Below are 16,972 nucleotides of genomic sequence, written 5' to 3' on the forward strand. Positions count from 1 at the left end.
CCCTTCTGCGTTGGCGGACGTAGGCCGCCCTTCAAAAAAGTAACTCTCTTCCAAGAACGTAAATCTATATATAATCTGTAAATATGCTTTATATTTATACTCTCCCCTAGAACCAAGGAATTATTTAATAATCTCCCTCCTTTTTTTAGTCAGGTTCCGCCCATGAACCAATGACTACAGATTACGCGCCATCGGTATAGTTGTAATCAACTTTCAGAAAAAGTTTTAGTAGCGTTTTTGATGTTTTTCTTTTTATTTACATCGTCTTATATCGCTTCGGGTGGCTTTTTTTTAGCAATTTAATGGCCCGTAGTCATAGAGAAGTTAGAAAAAGGTTTTAATGATTAAAATTGTGTTTTATTGTAATCACCATTTTAACTCTTTCATAGTCAACTTACAATGCATTTTATGGCAAAAACAGAGTTTTAACTTTAAAATTAGGAGACGCGGTTTTAAAATGGTAAAATAAGGTTCCAAGTTTTGTTTTGTTGTTGAAGTAGTAAACGCAATAGCACCCAGGTTTGGTCCCCACTTCGAGCGATTCCAAAAATTTTTTTTTTTTTTTACCATAAACATTATTTTATTTTATTAAATTTTGTTTTATTATCTTTTTTTTGTTTATGGTAATTCATAATTATTTCGTTATTAATACAATTTTTTGGAGTTTAATTTTAATTAAACAGGCCAGAACAACTATAATTAAATAACAGAAATTTTAATAATATTTAAAAGAACAAAAAAAGATGTAAAAAAGTTCCTTGGCAGTGGGACTCGAACCCACGTTTTCCCGGCTTGCTAAATCCACCATCCTACAAGCGGACACAGGGTGAACTAATTAAAGTACTCATATTTCTATATATTGCCGGGTAAATTTTTTTTCTTCATATGGATAGCACTGTTCTCTCTCATCTTAACAAAAAGCTGTTTCTAAGATGTCTATGGTTAACACAACTTAAAACTCTATTCTAAACTTAAAACTGTATTTTAACCAGAATGAGTTTTAACTTGCGACTATGACTATGGGCACTTAATCACCGTGCCTTTTTCGATTTCCTAGTTTGTTTCCATTCTTAGGCAGATGTTAAAAACGCTCAGAAATTTACTTTCTCTTTTCCGATTGCGTGTTCTTGTAAGTTGGTTCATGGGTTCCGCCAAGAGTTTTTTTTTCGCAATGTGTCGATGCACTCTAATGTTATTATTCTGATACACGTTTACCAACACTGATTTGGTATTTATGTCAAAGAGATGACGTTTTCGCCAAGTGACAACTATACGTCTACTGTTTTGAATGGATTGACAAAAAATTAATTTGCAGTGTTTTTTCAATTTCCAGCGAGCAACAATTTGTTGAAAAAAGCTAACGTAGGCCTAAATTACTGCAGTGAACAAATTATGCCTCAAACAGAAGAATGAATGATCAACGCAGTGAGTGGCAGGAGTGTTGAAGTTTTTTAATAGATGCACCAAGAAGTAGTGTTCTTGAATAAAAGTAGAAAAATAAAATTTATAAAATCACGCTCTATATTACACAAATTTGCACACTTATAAGAGATGGCCACAACAGGAGGTTCAGGTCTCGCCTCAAATAATAGTGAGGATGATGTGGCTGCGGTTACGAAAACGAAACAGATATCAAGTGCATTGTCAGTCATGCATACGCGTTCTTGGGAGACCTGTTACTATTGTCCGTGTGAATCCTTCAAAACGTCAGCCGATTTTGTCAAGTATGTTGGGTTTATTAAACTAAATGGCTATTTAGCTTAACTTACCTTTACTCTAGGCACTTGCGAGACCGGCACTGCACACGTGAAGGCGGCTCCTTTGTCTGCCGGTATGGCTTCAACGGTGTGTGTCCTTCGCTGCCATTAGACGGCGTGTCAGATCGTGATTACGATGCACACGTTGCCAAATATCATGTGAATCAATTGACACGTGAGTTGCCACCTGAGTGGTCCGTCTTTTCAGCAGCCCAAAATTTGCCAGCAGTGCTCAACGATCCATCACGTGGCAAGCAAAGCAATCTTTTCACCAAAAAGTGGGGTGATGCTTTCGTTGAAAAAACTTATATACCACCTACGCCACGTTTGCCTGAAATCACTTATACAGATTTTGATAGATATATAGCGAAAATCGGTAAACGTTATAGGCGACATGAGCGCATGTGTGCACAACAAACACCTGCCGCAATGGCTGAGCGTGAAGCTAAAGCGCCAACGTCGCCCACACATACCGTCAGCCTTAGCGCCATTCCAGATATATTTCTAAAAGAGCAATTAAATTTGAATCATCCAGCGACATTTGCGCTTGTATTTCCCAGTATTGCTGCGTCTAGCAGCGAAGAGAATAAGCAGTCTGGACGCTTGTTACAAGAGAAGTTGTCGCATTATTTAGACATTGTGGAGGTGAAAATAGCACATCAAGTATCCCAAAAATCCGCGGCGTTTTTTCATGCGATGACATCACAAGACGCCATTATGACTGAGATGCAGGAAGCTGCTTATAATGTCCGTGAATTACGCGCTTCATTGCGTACGCTGCATCAGTCTGCTGTGGTGGATTCGTTTCGAGTGATGCGTTTTGCTCAAAGGAGGCAGAACTTTGAGGAGGCATTGGATAAGCTCAGTCTGATGGCGACAGTGCATAAGACCCAACCCATGCTGCAACTTTTGCTTGGCACTCAGGATTATGTGGCGGCGCTTGACTTGATAGGTAACTTAGATAAACAAAAAAATTTCATAAAGCAAACAATATTAATTTGTTTAATTCTCAGGTACCACACAGGAAATTTTAACACAAGAGCTGATAGGCATACACTGCTTCAAGCATCTGCCCATGCAACTCACCGAAATGGAGAAGCTCATCGATAAGATGCTCACTACCGAATTCGAGCGTTACGCTACCACTGACCTCAACAGGCCGCTAAGTGACGTGCTCAATGAAACGGAAAGTGTGTGCTCGGAAGAAGACAAATTGGTGTGTATCGTTATGGGACTTTTGAGGAAAAAGAACTTCTCATTCGTAACAGCCTATAAGGACGAAGCAATTGTAACCATACGTGCCATCATCAAGCAACTTGTTATCGAAGTTATTGCCTCCAGCGATGCAGAGCTTTGCCTTACAGGCGCCGGCGAAGAGGCGCAAAGTCTCTCCATCAGCGAGTGGATAGCGCTGTTGAAAAAAGCCACAGTAGCATTGTTGACAATTTTACAACGCATACGCGCAGTAACCGGCATAATGCGACAGACAACAGACGCTGCTGCTGGACGTTGTGGTGGCGTTGAAGGCGTCGCGCAAGATTCAGCTGTAAATCTTATAGATTCTGAAGCATTTCTAACCGCTGCTGACCATACACAAGTGACGGAGCGACTGGAAGAGTTACTGGTGACAGTGTGTAATTATTGTCACGAGCGTTGCGCGAATCTGGTGTCAACGCAGAGCTTGGAACGTGCAGTAGCTACCGTGGATGAAGTGGAGCAATTGACGGCGGTTGTAGATGAATTTAGTGCGGGTTGTGAAGAAATTTGTGGCGCACCTAGCGTACCATTGAAGGTAGGTGAAAATGCGTTTAAAGATTTCAAAATATATTTCTTACATAAAACTTGCAGGTTGCTGCCAAAGTGCAAGCTTCCCGCTTTGCCAATCGTTTTCACACTGAACGCAAGCAAAAATTGGCGCTACTACTCGACTCGGAACGTTGGCGGCAAGTAGATATACCAAATGAATTCCAAAAAATAATCGACCGCATGGGCATGCGAGATTTCCAACAGCCGGCTAGTAAATCCTTCGCCGAAAGCTTAGGCGCAACATTAAATGGCCATAGCACTACCAACAGCAGCAGCAGTAGCAACAACAGCAACAGTATTAAGTCGCAGGCCAATCCAGTTTTGCTCATCGAAGGCAAGCCATTTAGTCTGGTTAGTGCAGCATTGTTGCTTGTGCAAATGCTAAGCGACTACTGCCACTGTGCCGCGCGGTTGCCCATCATTGCCGGCTACTTGTCACGCAACATTGTCGACCTGTTGCGCACATTCAATTCGCGCTCCTGCCAGCTGGTTATTGGCGCAGGCGCAATGCGTGTGGCGGGCTTGAAAACCATTACAAGCACCAATTTAGCATTGGTCTCACGTGCTCTACAACTTGTGCTTTGGTTATTGCCGAAAATCAGGGCACATTTCGCGTCATACGACGCGAATTCAGTGTCTGGCTTTGATTCGATTGAGAAGGATTATCATAGCCATATAAAAGAAATTGAAAATAAAATTTATAGTATTGTTACAGAGCGGGTATCGATGCAGCTCGAGCAATGGGATGCGCGTCCGCCCATACCATCGCAATCATTTCGTAACATTTCTCGACATTTGGTGAAGCTGCACGAAGCGATTGCGCCCATACTGCCTGAACAGCAAATACACATTATCTATGGCATAGTGCATCGCAATTTTAAGGACAAGCTGAGAGAACAAGTCTTGAAGCTGAATATTATTAACAATGGTGGGCCGCAACATGGTGTGGTGACGTCAGAGCTGACGTTTTATATGGAAACGTTGCGTACGTTGAAAGCATTACCCCCACCGGAATTGAGCGACGACATACTGGAGAGCATATGGACGTTTTAAAAGTATGACGTTATGACGCGGGGCCGTGGTGAATCGATTTCAACTATTCAACTATTGTTATGCAAATGTTCTACGCATTGATTCACCATATTGATGATTCCTTTTTTGTTATTATGCTTTAAGAAAATTGTTTTATTATTAATTTTACGTACCTCTATATATATTTGTTTTCAATTAATGCAAGCTCATGTTTGTTGAACTGACATTGCCAATTCCCCTCAGGGGTGCAGCAATGCATTAAAACGTACATATACATTTCACGTTATTTCAAGCGACGTTAAGCAAAGAAATATATATTTTTGTAGCAGTATGTATATGCGGATGTTGGTGAGGCACAACTGCANGCGACTACTTCGCGGTGTAAGCAGTTCATACCTAACAAATAGTTTACACGTCGCTGTGGATTGCTTCCATGCTAGGCGCTGTCTTCTTGCTGTGTACTTAGTGTGTTTCCTCACGTGGGGCGAGGGGCTGGCTCCGTCGATTAAGTTATGGTTGGATTGTTTTGTTTTGTGGCAGACCCGCCGGAAGTGTTTCGAAAGAAGCATGGTTGTGCTCCCTTCCATGGAGATGTTGGTCCACTGACATAAGGAGACGCCTAGTGGCGGTAAGGAGGGCCACGTGGTGGTTACTTCTGCAATCACTACTCTCTATATCCAACCAATATTTCCGAGAGTTTTGTGAAGTCACCAATGAGGGCTCAAATAAATTTTTTATTTAATAAGTACAAGGCTTTACAAAATTACAACCATTAAATTTTTGGTTTAAGTTCCCTTTTAATTTATTCTCAAAGGTGCCTACATGTTTTAATGCTAATCCTCTGTATTTCCTCATCTCCCATCCATAGCAAACTTAAACAATCGTCTCAAATTGTCCACGTAATTGCGACTCCTTAATAAGCGCCTGCAACTCCTTGTCTTTCTGAGCGCGCATATCATCGATGATGCTCTCACGAAAGCCTGGATCCTTTGCTGGATCGTTGATTTGTGTTTTCGTTTTCCGTTTTTTACCACCAGCTTCATTAAGCTGTGGCATCTCAGCAGCCAGTAGTGAACCGATGCGTTCCACGCTCAATACACCAGCGCTGCCAATCTGATCCCAGCTATCGGTGCCAAACCAAATGGAGAGGGCATCATTGAAGTCCGTGACATGAGCGCGAAATGGATGCGAAGGACTACCAAAGCCCAAGTGGCTCATTGTGTCGCGTAGTATTTTAGCTAGCTTAGGCACTTTGGCAGAATAGAAAAGCACACTACCGCCTATTAGATGCGCCATAGAACGCAGGCAATGGCAAAGGTGTTGCTTCACCGCGGGTTCTATAAGAGTTACAAAAAAAAAGTAACGAGTGAATAAAGTTTACTCAAAACTTGCGCATTAGAAACAAACCGAAATCTTTGAACAAATCATATTTGCCACCAACTATGACCACTGGATAGGGCATCAGTTCGAGGCTTTCCACATCACTCACATTCCGCTTAATGCGCTCCGCCATGCGTTCACGATATGTTTGCTCTTGCTCGGCATTCAAAAGTTTATTGCTTGCCGCACGTAAGGTATGATAAATGTGTTCCAAATCAGGCCAGACACGCTGCGGCTGCGATAGATCTAACATTATTATGGCCGCAAAATGCTCCAGTCCATGCATGCGCAAAGGCACCGAAATCAATTGCTCGGCATTGTCTAAAGCGCCAAGCTCCCACACGTTCAATACTTGCTTCTGCGTGCCACTCGTGCGTCGTCCATAGGAATACTCCAGCGCAAGTGTGGGACGCGGATTGTCGTCGCGATCAAAGAATTTAGCCAAGGCAGTGGATTTGCCCTGTGACGATAAGGGAATATGGTTTCAAATGAATATAAGCCGGTGTTTTTTTTTAGTGTGGTAATTCTACTTACAGCGCCTTTGCTGCCCAGCACAAAAATAGTACGCTCCTTTGGTCCAATCTCCACCTGCAAAGTACGCAATTGCTCCTCGGCTAATTTAATGGCTATTTCCTGTATGGTTTCACGTTTTTCTTCCGATTGCGCGGTGTCTTGCTTCTCATACATTTTGGGGATTATGTCGCAGCGTAACAAATCGGTCAGCGAAAAGTTTGCTTTTTATTTATCGTGCGAAGTGAAATGATTAAGGCAACTCAAATTCTACTTTGTTTTACACTTGGGTCAGTTGCTAGGTGATAGCGTTGCTATGGGACGCTTTAGCGCGGTTATGGTGGTGCTTATGAGCACTGCAGTATGGGGGTTTCACCGCTATTTGGTTTCAACTATGGTTTTATGGTGAAATGTGATTCATTTACAGCCAATTTCACGAAAGCAATTTAAATTAAAAATTAATTTACTTTTTTGAATTTGATATGGAAATTGACAGAAACTAAAAAAAAAAAATATTTCCCACTTCAATTGCTGGTGAATCCGGCTCTTAGACAGAAATTTTTTGTCATGCGACTGCTAAGGCGCCCGGAGATCGGCTATCACGGACGAGGCCGAGAAAATGTTGTGGAAAGTTGTGAGCTAACTTCGGCCTTTCAACATGTTGACAACTTGTTCATGGAAATGTTACCAGTTGCACCCTTACTGCTGCTTGTTGGCGCATTCATAATGGGCCAGGGTAGAGGGTGCTCCCTTTTCTATGCAACAGAAGGGCTCTGTGCCGATGAAAGGGGCTGTTGCTCTTTTCATTGCAAGTTCATCGGCACTCTTGTTTCCTTCAAAACCAATATGTCCCGGAATCCAAAGAATCCAAACTCGATTGTTAGTACCAAAAATATTCAAATTATCAGGGCACTACATGTCGATTTTAGATGTTACCTGATAAGAGTTGGGGGCTTTAACCCTCTTAGGGCCATTAGCCTTTAATTAGAAATTAATGATTTGAGTTGTAAAATACGGTCAATCGATTTTTAAGTTAACCAATTCTTTTATAAAGAACAGTGCAGAAAATAATTGTCTCCAAAAATTTTTCATTAATTAAAAAAAAAAACTTTTTTTTTCTAACTTTCTTATTCTAAAATTTTTTCATTAATCTCATAATTTTTCCTAGAAAACAATTAACATTTTCTTTTGGTTTTTTGACTAGTTCAAAGAACAATATTTTCCTAAATATTGTTTTTCCCAATAGAAATAATTTTTTGCTTAAAAATAATTTCTTTATGTTAAGGGTAAATTTTTTTATAACTCTGCTATACATAGTTTCTCAAAAAAAAATTTTTACCTGCATTATATTTTTCGTAAAAAATTTAAAAAATTTTCCACTTNATATTTTCCTAAATATTGTTTTTCCCAATAGAAATAATTTTTTGCTTAAAAATAATTTCTTTATGTTAAAAGTAAATTTTTTTATAATTCTGCTATACATATTTTCTCAAAAAAAATTTTTACCTGCATTATATTTTTCGTAAAAAATTTAAAAAATTTTCCACTCAAATATTTTTTTCCCTAAAAAAGCACTTTGCACCCTAAAATATTTGTACTAAAAAACTTTTTTTTTTATTTTTATTTTTTTTTTAAGTTATCTTCACCTATGTACATTATTTTTTTCGTAAAAAATCTTTAACAATTTCTTCCCCAAAAATATTTTTTTTTTTTCAAAAAAACTATGTACTAACAAAAATTTTTTCNTTTTCGTAAAAAATCTTTAACAATTTCTTCCCCAAAAATATTTTTTTTTTCAAAAAACGATGTACTAAGAAATTTTTTTTTTAAATTTGTATTCCCAAAAGTAACTAAATTTTTTATTTTAAACAAATTTTTAATTTATCTAATAATTTTTTCCCAGAAAACAATAAAAAAAATTTTGCGATTTGAAGTAGTTTTTTTAATATTTATTCCCGAAAAAATTTTTTTCTGAAATAAAAAGTTTTATTGGAAAAATAATTTTGTTCTCTAAAAAATCTTTGTTTTCAATGTTTGTGTTCTGTATAATTTGAATTAACATTTTTTTCCCAAAAAAACTGTTTTTCCTTAATTATGTTTGTTGGTAAAAATTATTATTATTTTTTTTTAAATTCTTAAAAATACATTTTGTTCTAAAACATTAAAATTTTCTTTGCAAAAAAATTTCCTTATTTGATATATTAATTTTTTTCGAAATAAAAAGTTTTACTCCAAAATTAATTTTTTCCAAATAATCTTTCTTTCAGCGTTTGATAATTTTTTCATAATTTGAATAAACATTTTTTTTATAAAATTGTTTTTCCTAAATTTTCATTCTTTAGCGTAGGTTTCAGCCAGAAAAATGGGCATTTGGTTTCCCATAGGTTACGAGTATCTCAACCTCGGTCTAGCTGCATCTATCTCGATCAAGAGCCATCAGTGTACCAGGTTATCATGTTTTGGTTTATACGGTATCTTTCGGATATGCCTGCCCAGCCCTTCTTAAGTAAGTTCCAGTAAGTTAAGAAGTCGCAGGACATCCCACGCTTAGCTACTATGTTGTTTTAAAAGTGAATTTTTCATACTGTCTTTATTTTCTGCAATTGCATTCGTAAGTCATAATTTAGGACCTTAACTAAGATAAAAGAATTGGGTATTCGGTTTGCAAATTACGCAGAAATTCGATGCCTTCTCCCACAGGATTTGTCTAAAGGACAGCATTGGCACACTGCTGCGCTCCATGCACTGCGCATGTGCTGTGAGTAAATGACGTAATGAAGCCATTCTCTCAACGACAGGCTGCAATGCTTAATCGTTTTAGGGGGATACTACGCTCCAATATGGATAGGCATGCATGAACATATGTATTCACAAACTTACGTGCATACAGTGACTCGCATAAAAGAACACTTACAAAAAAAAAAAAGATGATGGCTAACATTATCACTTAAAATCGGGGACCAAAAATAACTGTTATCTCGAATTTACAAATTGAAAACGTTGCCGGAATTCTGAAATTTAACGAAAACGTTGTTTCATAACAGTTAATAGATGAGGAATGTTTTTTCCGTTGCTGATAAGAGTTATTTCCCAACGTTTACTTTTTACCTTGCTCGATAACGGTTATTGCCCAACGTTTATTTTTTACGTTGCTTGATAACAGTTATTGTCCGACGTTTATTTTTACGTTATCTGATAATAGTTATTTCAATCTCTCACTTTTATTTCACCATCTTTATCTTATACTCCATCTCCATCTTCATCAATATCCTAATCTTACAACGTTTATCAGACAACGTAAAAAATAAACGTTATAAAATAACTCTTATCCAGCAACGTAAAAAAATAAACGTTGGGAAATAATTCTTATCGACGCAATAAAAAATATTTCTCATTTAATAACTGTTATGGAGCAACGTTTTTGCTATAAAACTTATAACTTTTATGTCCCTGCTTAAAATAGTGGCACTATATCGCGAAAAACCATAAGATCAGGTCATCTGGTTTCTTACCCAGCGTTTCCTTGCAGAAATACAGAGCACCATAGTCCTTGTTTACTTGGTGCTCTGTGTTCATTTTCCGGTTTAATTTCGGTGTGAGCATGACTCCCAAATACTTAGCCTATGGGCAAGGAGTGTGCGCTTTTAAGGAACGTAAGCTAAAATTAGGAAACTTTTTCCTTTGTAGTGAATAATCGCATTTCGGCCTTCGAGGGATTAACCCAATTCTCCTAGTGCTCTTTAAAGCATTCCGCTTATCACATTTATGCACAATCTGGATACCACAGTCATTATATTGTCTGCTTACGCGACAACTTTGATCCCTTCCCTGTTGAGTCTTAGTTGAATGTTGTTTAGTACGCAAAGCCACAGCAGCGATGACAGTACCTCGCCTTGCGGAGTCCCCCATTTTGCATGTCTGATGTTTTCGCTGTTGCCTAGCTTAGCATTTCCAATCCTTGTACGAAGCATGGTGGAAATCCAGTGACGTCTCTATAGCCTCTAAGATAACGTTGTTGGACGCTCCTTCTATGTCCAGGAAGGCCGCCAACATATATTGTTTATTTTCCAGCGAAGACTCTAGCTTGTGTACAACCTTATGGTGCGCAGATTCTGTAGAGCGCCCTTTTAGGCTGCAGTAGATAGTTCTACGTGTCCTAATTTTGAACGAATATGCTTGCCTAGTAGCCGCTCGAATATTTTCAATACAAAAGACGAGAGATTAGTAGGTCTGAAGTTCTAGGGCACCGTATGCCCATCTCTTGCCTACATTGGGAGTGAAACCTACTTTAACACTTTTCCAAGTATACAGAACATAGTCNCTTGTGTACAACCTTATGGTGCGCAGATTCTGTAGAGCGCCCTTTTAGGCCGCAGTAGATAGTTCTACGTGTCCTAATTTTGAACGAATGTGCTTGCCTAGTAGCCGCTCGAATATTTTCAATACAAAATACGAGAGATTAGTAGGTCTGAAGTTCTAGGGCACCGTATGCCATCTCTTGCCTACATTGGGAGTGAAACCTACTTTAACACTTTTCCAAGTATACAGAACATAGTTGAGCATTATACATGCTTTGAAATTTCGACTTAGTTCCTTTTTAGTGGATAAATTAGCCTTACAATAACAGGAATTAGGTTAACATTGCAGACTACGAAATTTTCGATTTTCGCCCACTGCGTCAGCGGCTTTGCTAACCTTATCTAACCTTTTACTTTCNTTTTTTTTTTATTCAATTATTCATTTTCTTGATTTCGCCCATCCCTGAATCATACACACATAAATACATTTTTTCTGTGTCTCGTATAAACNTTAGGTTAACATTGCAGACTACGAAATTTTCGATTTTCGCCCACTGCGTCAGCGGCTTTGCTAACCTTATCTAACCTTTTACTTTCGTGCAGTGGCATATACAATTTCGTAAGTAACTGTATGTTTGCAATCATATACACATAAATACATTTTTTCTGTGTCTCGTATAAATAAACAAATACACAAGTGTCAAGTGAATTTGATATTTCTTATAGTATTTTGAAATATTTTTGCATTTGCTATAACTGCAGAGTTTTCAGAAGCAGTGGAAGGCCATTTCGCAAATAGATTAAAGTGAGGCGGCAAGTGGGGGACTAAAATGTGTTTAGCGACGCAGAGTCAAGTATGATTTTCATCTTAGCTTGATTTGACTGGTACTATTTCCGAGAATCTTTTTTGTTTTTAATTTATTATACATTTTCGTGGATTTCCGACCGTCTTTGACGAACCAACCAAATGGGCGCCTGCGGCTGCAAGCCAAACCTTAAAAGACGAACCACGCTTTCGACTTGCGCTAGCTTAGATGCTGCTAAGCGCTGGCTAAATCTGACTACAGCTCAGAACACGAAGCGCCGCTCAGCACACGTCATCGTTGTCGATTCGCCGCCTAATAAAGCAGCATACACTTGCTTACCAATAAACTCCGGCTTTGTCTGAAGCTTGGTCTTTGCCTTTTACTTCTCTTTATCGTCATATGTATGTGAGTCTCCGTTGCTATAGCTTCACGTTTCGCGCTTAACGTGTTTTTTGTGCTTGTTTGCTTGTTTTTTTTGTGCTTCTTTTCTGCAACTTCCTATGGCACTGTGGAGCTGTGGAGTATGCGAGTAGTGTTTTCCGCCGCCCACTCCCTTGTGCCTTTCCGCTGCGTCCGACACGCGCACTACATCGCGCGCTCACCGCAAAGCAGCGCTAGCCAAGTCGGGCAGACGCGTCGCCGAGGCGCTACTTTCGAGCGCGTGTGTAGTATGCAATGCGCTGCGAATGGAATTAGACGTGTCTCTCGGGTGAGCATCAAATGTGCTGTGCTCCGCTTTACTTCGTACAAACATATAAACTTTATATAGAGATGTGTGACTTAACTAAAAACTGCATGAATGTCTGTCTCTATTGAAGTTAGTGAAGTGAATTGCAGTTCGAAGAAATAAGAAAAAGTGAAGAAGTTAAAGGAAGTGGAACGTAGACGCGCGGCGGTAGAGGTGAACAAAAAATATGAAATTATGAATCAGTAAAGCAAAAGTTCGCTAAAGAATAGAAATTGTGTGAATTAAAAAAAAATAAAAAAGGCGGCGAAATTTTGTGCGCTTGAAACAGGTCAGCACGGTCTTTTGGGACATCGCAATAAAAGAAAAGTAAAATAGTGCGCTTTACCGTTAGGGTCGACAAAAAACAAAATTACAAAAAGTAAAAAGAACACATCGTACTTAGTGCTAACTGAGCCTCGTAGTTGTGTATTGTGCAATAATTCCGCATGAAGTTGTAAATTCGAAGTACGGCGTGTAGCGCTTGGTACATAGTAAATGGGTAGTGATTGAGAAAGCGCATAGCTGATAGATGGCATATACTGACGCGCTACCCCACTAAAATTGGAGCAGTTAAACGACGACGGTGTGTAGCGGACCAAACGCGCTACTACAAGGCTGCCAGACGCCAGCAAGGAGAGCGGTAGGAGCAGGAGGAGGAGGAGGATAGAAATTTGCAGGTGCGTGCCTGAAAACATAGTACACACGCAATCACACACACACACACACACACACTCATACATATGTATGTATATACATACATACTAAATATATACTAATATGAAAAGGCGCCGCATTTTATCGGCGAGCAACGAAAAATCGATTTTCCGCCCTATTTTGTGCTACTCTGCGCTTTTGCTCCCCTTTCCCACATTGCCATTTTTAGTACTCTATCAGCATGTGTTTTTTTTTTTTTGGTGGCTTTAACTATGTATCCGCATATAGGTAGATGTACGTATGTANTTCCCACATTGCCATTTTTAGTACTCTATCAGCATGTGTTTTTTTTTTTTGGTGGCTTTAACTATATATCCGCATATAGGTATGTACATACGTACATCTATCTATACGTTTGAAGGTAGTATGTACATTAGGGCGGGTCAGTTTTTTTTTTGACTAAGCGCGTTTTGCATAGGAGGATTCTACGTGTAATTTTTAGCAAATTTGCCGAAGAAACCATGGCTCTAAAATCGTTTAGAAGTTTGCCAAATTGCGAAAATGGTTTTCGAAGAAAAAGTGAAAATTTTCACTGTTGCGCCTTCTTATGGAAGTTGTAAGAAAAAGTTAAGTGCATAAATGGATTCCTCCCACAAAAAAACCCGTTATAGCATGTTTTAATAAAAAATTTAAGCACTTAATTACGACACTACAGCAAATTGGTAAGAAATTTATTTTCGCAATTTGGAAAACTCCAAAGTGATTTTAGAGCCATGGTTTCTTCGGCAAATTTGCTTAGAATTACATTTGGAATCCTTCTGTGCTATACGCGCAAAAGTCGAAAACATCTTCCATACAAATTGACCCGCCCTAATGCGCGTGCTATGTCTGTTGCTATATATTTTTTGTCGCTTTTTGGTTATCCAACAATCTCACCATCCACGCCATTGCCAATGTTCTTCCTCCACACTATGTAACAACCGGCACGAAGTGACGCCGTGCTTTAGCATCAACCAAATTGACTAATTTGACATGTGGCCGCTTTAGTCGCGACGCGTTACCACCGCCTACACTGCTGCCAACGTCGCGTCGTCACCCAATATCTATCGCCTATTTACCGATCTCCAGGACTATGCGACTTTGTTTTAAAAGTACATTCACTTTGCATGCTCTGCCTGCCTGTTTGCCTACTCAGAGACATACACACTTGCACAAACCGGTATACTCATATGTGGTACATCCATGTAAATTCAGACAACCTAAAATTATGAGTGGATGGTGAGATTGACAGTGGTTCGCTAATTAAAGGAGACAAAAAATTAGCTTGGGGTTTTTTTTTTTTAAATATGTTTCCGGCTATTTATGATTGGAGAGATGAGATACGTAGAGACTGGTTGAGATAAGCGATCTAAAGCTCCTTTTTTTGCTCCGCCGCTCTTCACAATACCACGTCTGCTTTGAGGTCATCAAGCTGATCGATGAAGTTACTGCCAAGAATTTTTACTCCCCGTTTTGATAGAACGGGGCGATGACAGAGAAGATGTTGGATGGTTTCTTCTTCGTTCGCATCCATATAGCAACTGCAGTCGTCGTAGCAGAAAGCGCTCAGTCTAGTTGCTTTCTGCGTAAAATCAAGATTATCCTTATATCTGTGTCAGGCACTGTCGCTTGATATCGCGCGAGTTGGGTTTGGTTTGATTAGGAAGGTGCAAAGATTTGGCCATTGTGAATACCCTCTGTGTGTACCAGAAGGAGGCAAATCCTTCTAACCGAAAGTCTGTCTAACCATTTACTATCCCGGATAAAGCCTNTATCGCGCGAGTTGGGTTTGGTTTGATTAGGAAGGTGCAAAGATTTGGCCTTTGTGAATACCCTCTGTGTGTACCAGAAGGAGGCAAATCCTTCTAACCGAAAGTCTGTCTAACCATTTACTATCCCGGATAAAGCCGTGGCTGTTCGATATTTTCACCTCCGCTATCTCCCCCAAGCAATTGAAAAATTGTTATCCCAAAAGTTTGAGACGCCTTATCTGGAGATCTGACATTGACATAAGAAGTGGGAAATGCATTCCTTTCCATCTTCATCCCGACAACTTCTGCAGAGAGAGCTTGTTGGTATATGCCATCGATAGAGTATTGGTGCTATAGCACATTGCCCTGTGATGACACCGGTAAGAGCCCTTATCGGAGATTTGTTTAGTTCCTCAGTATGACTCTTCTTAAGTCTCGGTCACAAAGATCTTGGGATCTCACAGTCATTCCGATTGATCCAAAGGTCTTTTGTTTACGTCTGTGGTGTATTGTTCAATCACCCTTAGTAGAAAAGAAATCAGTGGTAGTAGGGAGTTACTCGCTTCAGTAATTTGCATTTCCGAGCCGTGTCCAGCCATTTAATCAGCTATTTCGTTCCCTTCTATATTGCTATGTCCAGGAACCGAGCAGAGAGATGTTTTGATATGACTCAGTAAAGCCAACGACACTTCCGAGCTGCTTTCGACTTTACCACCTTGGAGCCTAATGTTTTCAATGTCTCCTGGATGTCAACGAATATAGTGACATTCCCCGACAGCGGCTTACTATTCCGTGTGAGAAAAGCCGTTTTCTCTTTGGCAAATATCTCCGCCTGGCAGCTATCAGGTATGATTGCCTTATTTGAAGGTCCTTGGAGTACAGACCCGAGGCGACTCCCTTTTCGAACTTTGAGCCATCGATGTAGATGAAAATACCATCATTTACCGACATAAGACCACCTTCCCAATCTTCCCGGGTTGGAAAGTGTATGGGCCAGTCTTGCGATTTCCCTGAATGTCGCAATGGTGAGGTACCCAGCTATCAGTGTTGCCAGAGAAAAATTTCGTTTGGAGCTAAAACGGTCGAAAAAAACAGCTAAATAATACTAATAGTAGCTAAAATGAAGAGCTAAATATTTTTGTTAAGGTTGAACATTTATTGACGTAAGATTGTTTTTACATGTTTGGCAATTTTAATAAAAAGAACGAATTTTATAAGTTTAAGTGCTGAAAAAATCTTTTTTTTTATAACCAAAATAAGGTGCATACTTATATTTCGAATTCGTTGTTATGGCACTTATAACAGTGAACTAAAAATACTTTACAAACTGTTAAAGTCTATAATTCCAGATATTTGAATTAGTATTTTTTTCGCAAAATTTTTCTGGAAAGTTTTCTTCCAGCTCTCCTTAAAGGTAAAANTACTAATAGTAGCTAAAATGAAGAGCTAAATATTTTTGTTAAGGTTGAACATTTATTGACGTAAGATTGTTTTTACATCTTTGGCAATTTTAATAAAAAGAACGAATTTTATAAGTTTAAGTGCTGAAAAAATCTTTTTTTTTATAACCAAAATAAGGTGCATACTTATATTTCGAATTCGTTGTTATGGCACTTATAACAGTGAACTAAAAATACTTTACAAACTGTTAAAGTCTATAATTCCAGATATTTGAATTAGTATTTTTTTCGCAAAATTTTTCTGGAAAGTTTTCTTCCAGCTCTCCTTAAAGGNCAAAATTTTTCTGGAAAGTTTTCTTCCAGCTCTCCTTAAAGGTAAAATCAGTAAGGTTTAACAAAATCCGCGCTATCAGAAAAAGGATTTTCTTCTAATTAATTTTTGAATTCTTTAACCTAGATCCAAGAGATTATGATGTATACACTGCATCTCGCAAAATTTCCATTTTATCAACGCTTAAGTTTTGGCTTATATATACCAAATATAATTTAAACTTTCTGAAGCTAAAAAGCGCTAGATAAATTTGAAAATAGCTAAAAAAAAGCTAGGAGCTAAAACCAAATTTTTGGAGCTAAATAGAAAAATAAAGAGCTTAATCTAGCATCAAAAGCACCAAAATGGCAACACTGCCAGCTATGCCTCATTCCTCTCNTTTTTTTTTATAACCAAAATAAGGTGCATACTTATATTTCAAATTCGTTGCTATGGCACTTATAACAGTGAACTAAAAATACTTTACAAACTGTTAAAGTCT

The 16,972-nt window shown here is 38.7% G+C and overlaps 2 protein-coding genes across 2 annotated transcripts; one reads left to right on the forward strand and one right to left on the reverse strand.

Annotated features, from left to right (window-relative positions):
* Positions 1–1,271: 1,271 nt before the first annotated feature.
* scat (VPS54 subunit of GARP complex scat) lies at positions 1,272–4,953 on the forward strand. The gene is made up of 4 exons (XM_017629001.1): positions 1,272–1,724; positions 1,781–2,709; positions 2,771–3,549; positions 3,606–4,953. The coding sequence occupies exons 1-4, from the start codon at positions 1,552–1,554 to the stop codon at positions 4,614–4,616; spliced, it is 2,892 nt and encodes a 963-aa protein (XP_017484490.1). The 5' UTR covers positions 1,272–1,551; the 3' UTR covers positions 4,617–4,953.
* Positions 4,954–5,468: 515 nt separating this feature from the next.
* Positions 5,469–6,662, reverse strand: LOC108373148 (cytoplasmic dynein 2 light intermediate chain 1). Its single transcript, XM_017628998.1, has 3 exons — positions 6,510–6,662; positions 6,003–6,435; positions 5,469–5,932 (listed from the first exon to the last, which is right to left on the reverse strand). The coding sequence occupies exons 1-3, from the start codon at positions 6,660–6,662 to the stop codon at positions 5,469–5,471; spliced, it is 1,050 nt and encodes a 349-aa protein (XP_017484487.1).
* Between the last annotated feature and the right edge of the window lie 10,310 nt (positions 6,663–16,972).

The sequence above is a fragment of the Rhagoletis zephyria genome, unplaced genomic scaffold, assembly GCF_001687245.7.
Source record: "Rhagoletis zephyria isolate East Lansing unplaced genomic scaffold, Rhagoletis_zephyria_1.1 Rzeph_scaffold_06421, whole genome shotgun sequence".
Lineage (NCBI taxonomy): Eukaryota > Metazoa > Arthropoda > Insecta > Diptera > Tephritidae > Rhagoletis > Rhagoletis zephyria.

Excerpts from the sequence above, each read along its gene's own strand:
- LOC108373148 (XM_017628998.1), bottom strand. The coding sequence starts at position 6,662 with ATGTATGAGAAGCAAGACACCGCGCAATCGGAAGAAAAACGTGAAACC. Across the intron at positions 6,436-6,509 it reads TGCTGGGCAGCAAAGGCGCT|GGCAAATCCACTGCCTTGGC; the intron begins GTAAGTAGAATT and ends TTATCGTCACAG. Across the intron at positions 5,933-6,002 it reads TGATTTGTTCAAAGATTTCG|AACCCGCGGTGAAGCAACAC; the intron begins GTTTGTTTCTAA and ends TAACTCTTATAG.
- scat (XM_017629001.1), top strand. The coding sequence starts at position 1,552 with ATGGCCACAACAGGAGGTTCAGGTCTCGCCTCAAATAATAGTGAGGAT. Across the intron at positions 2,710-2,770 it reads GGCGGCGCTTGACTTGATAG|GTACCACACAGGAAATTTTA; the intron begins GTAACTTAGATA and ends TTTAATTCTCAG. Across the intron at positions 3,550-3,605 it reads CACCTAGCGTACCATTGAAG|GTTGCTGCCAAAGTGCAAGC; the intron begins GTAGGTGAAAAT and ends TAAAACTTGCAG.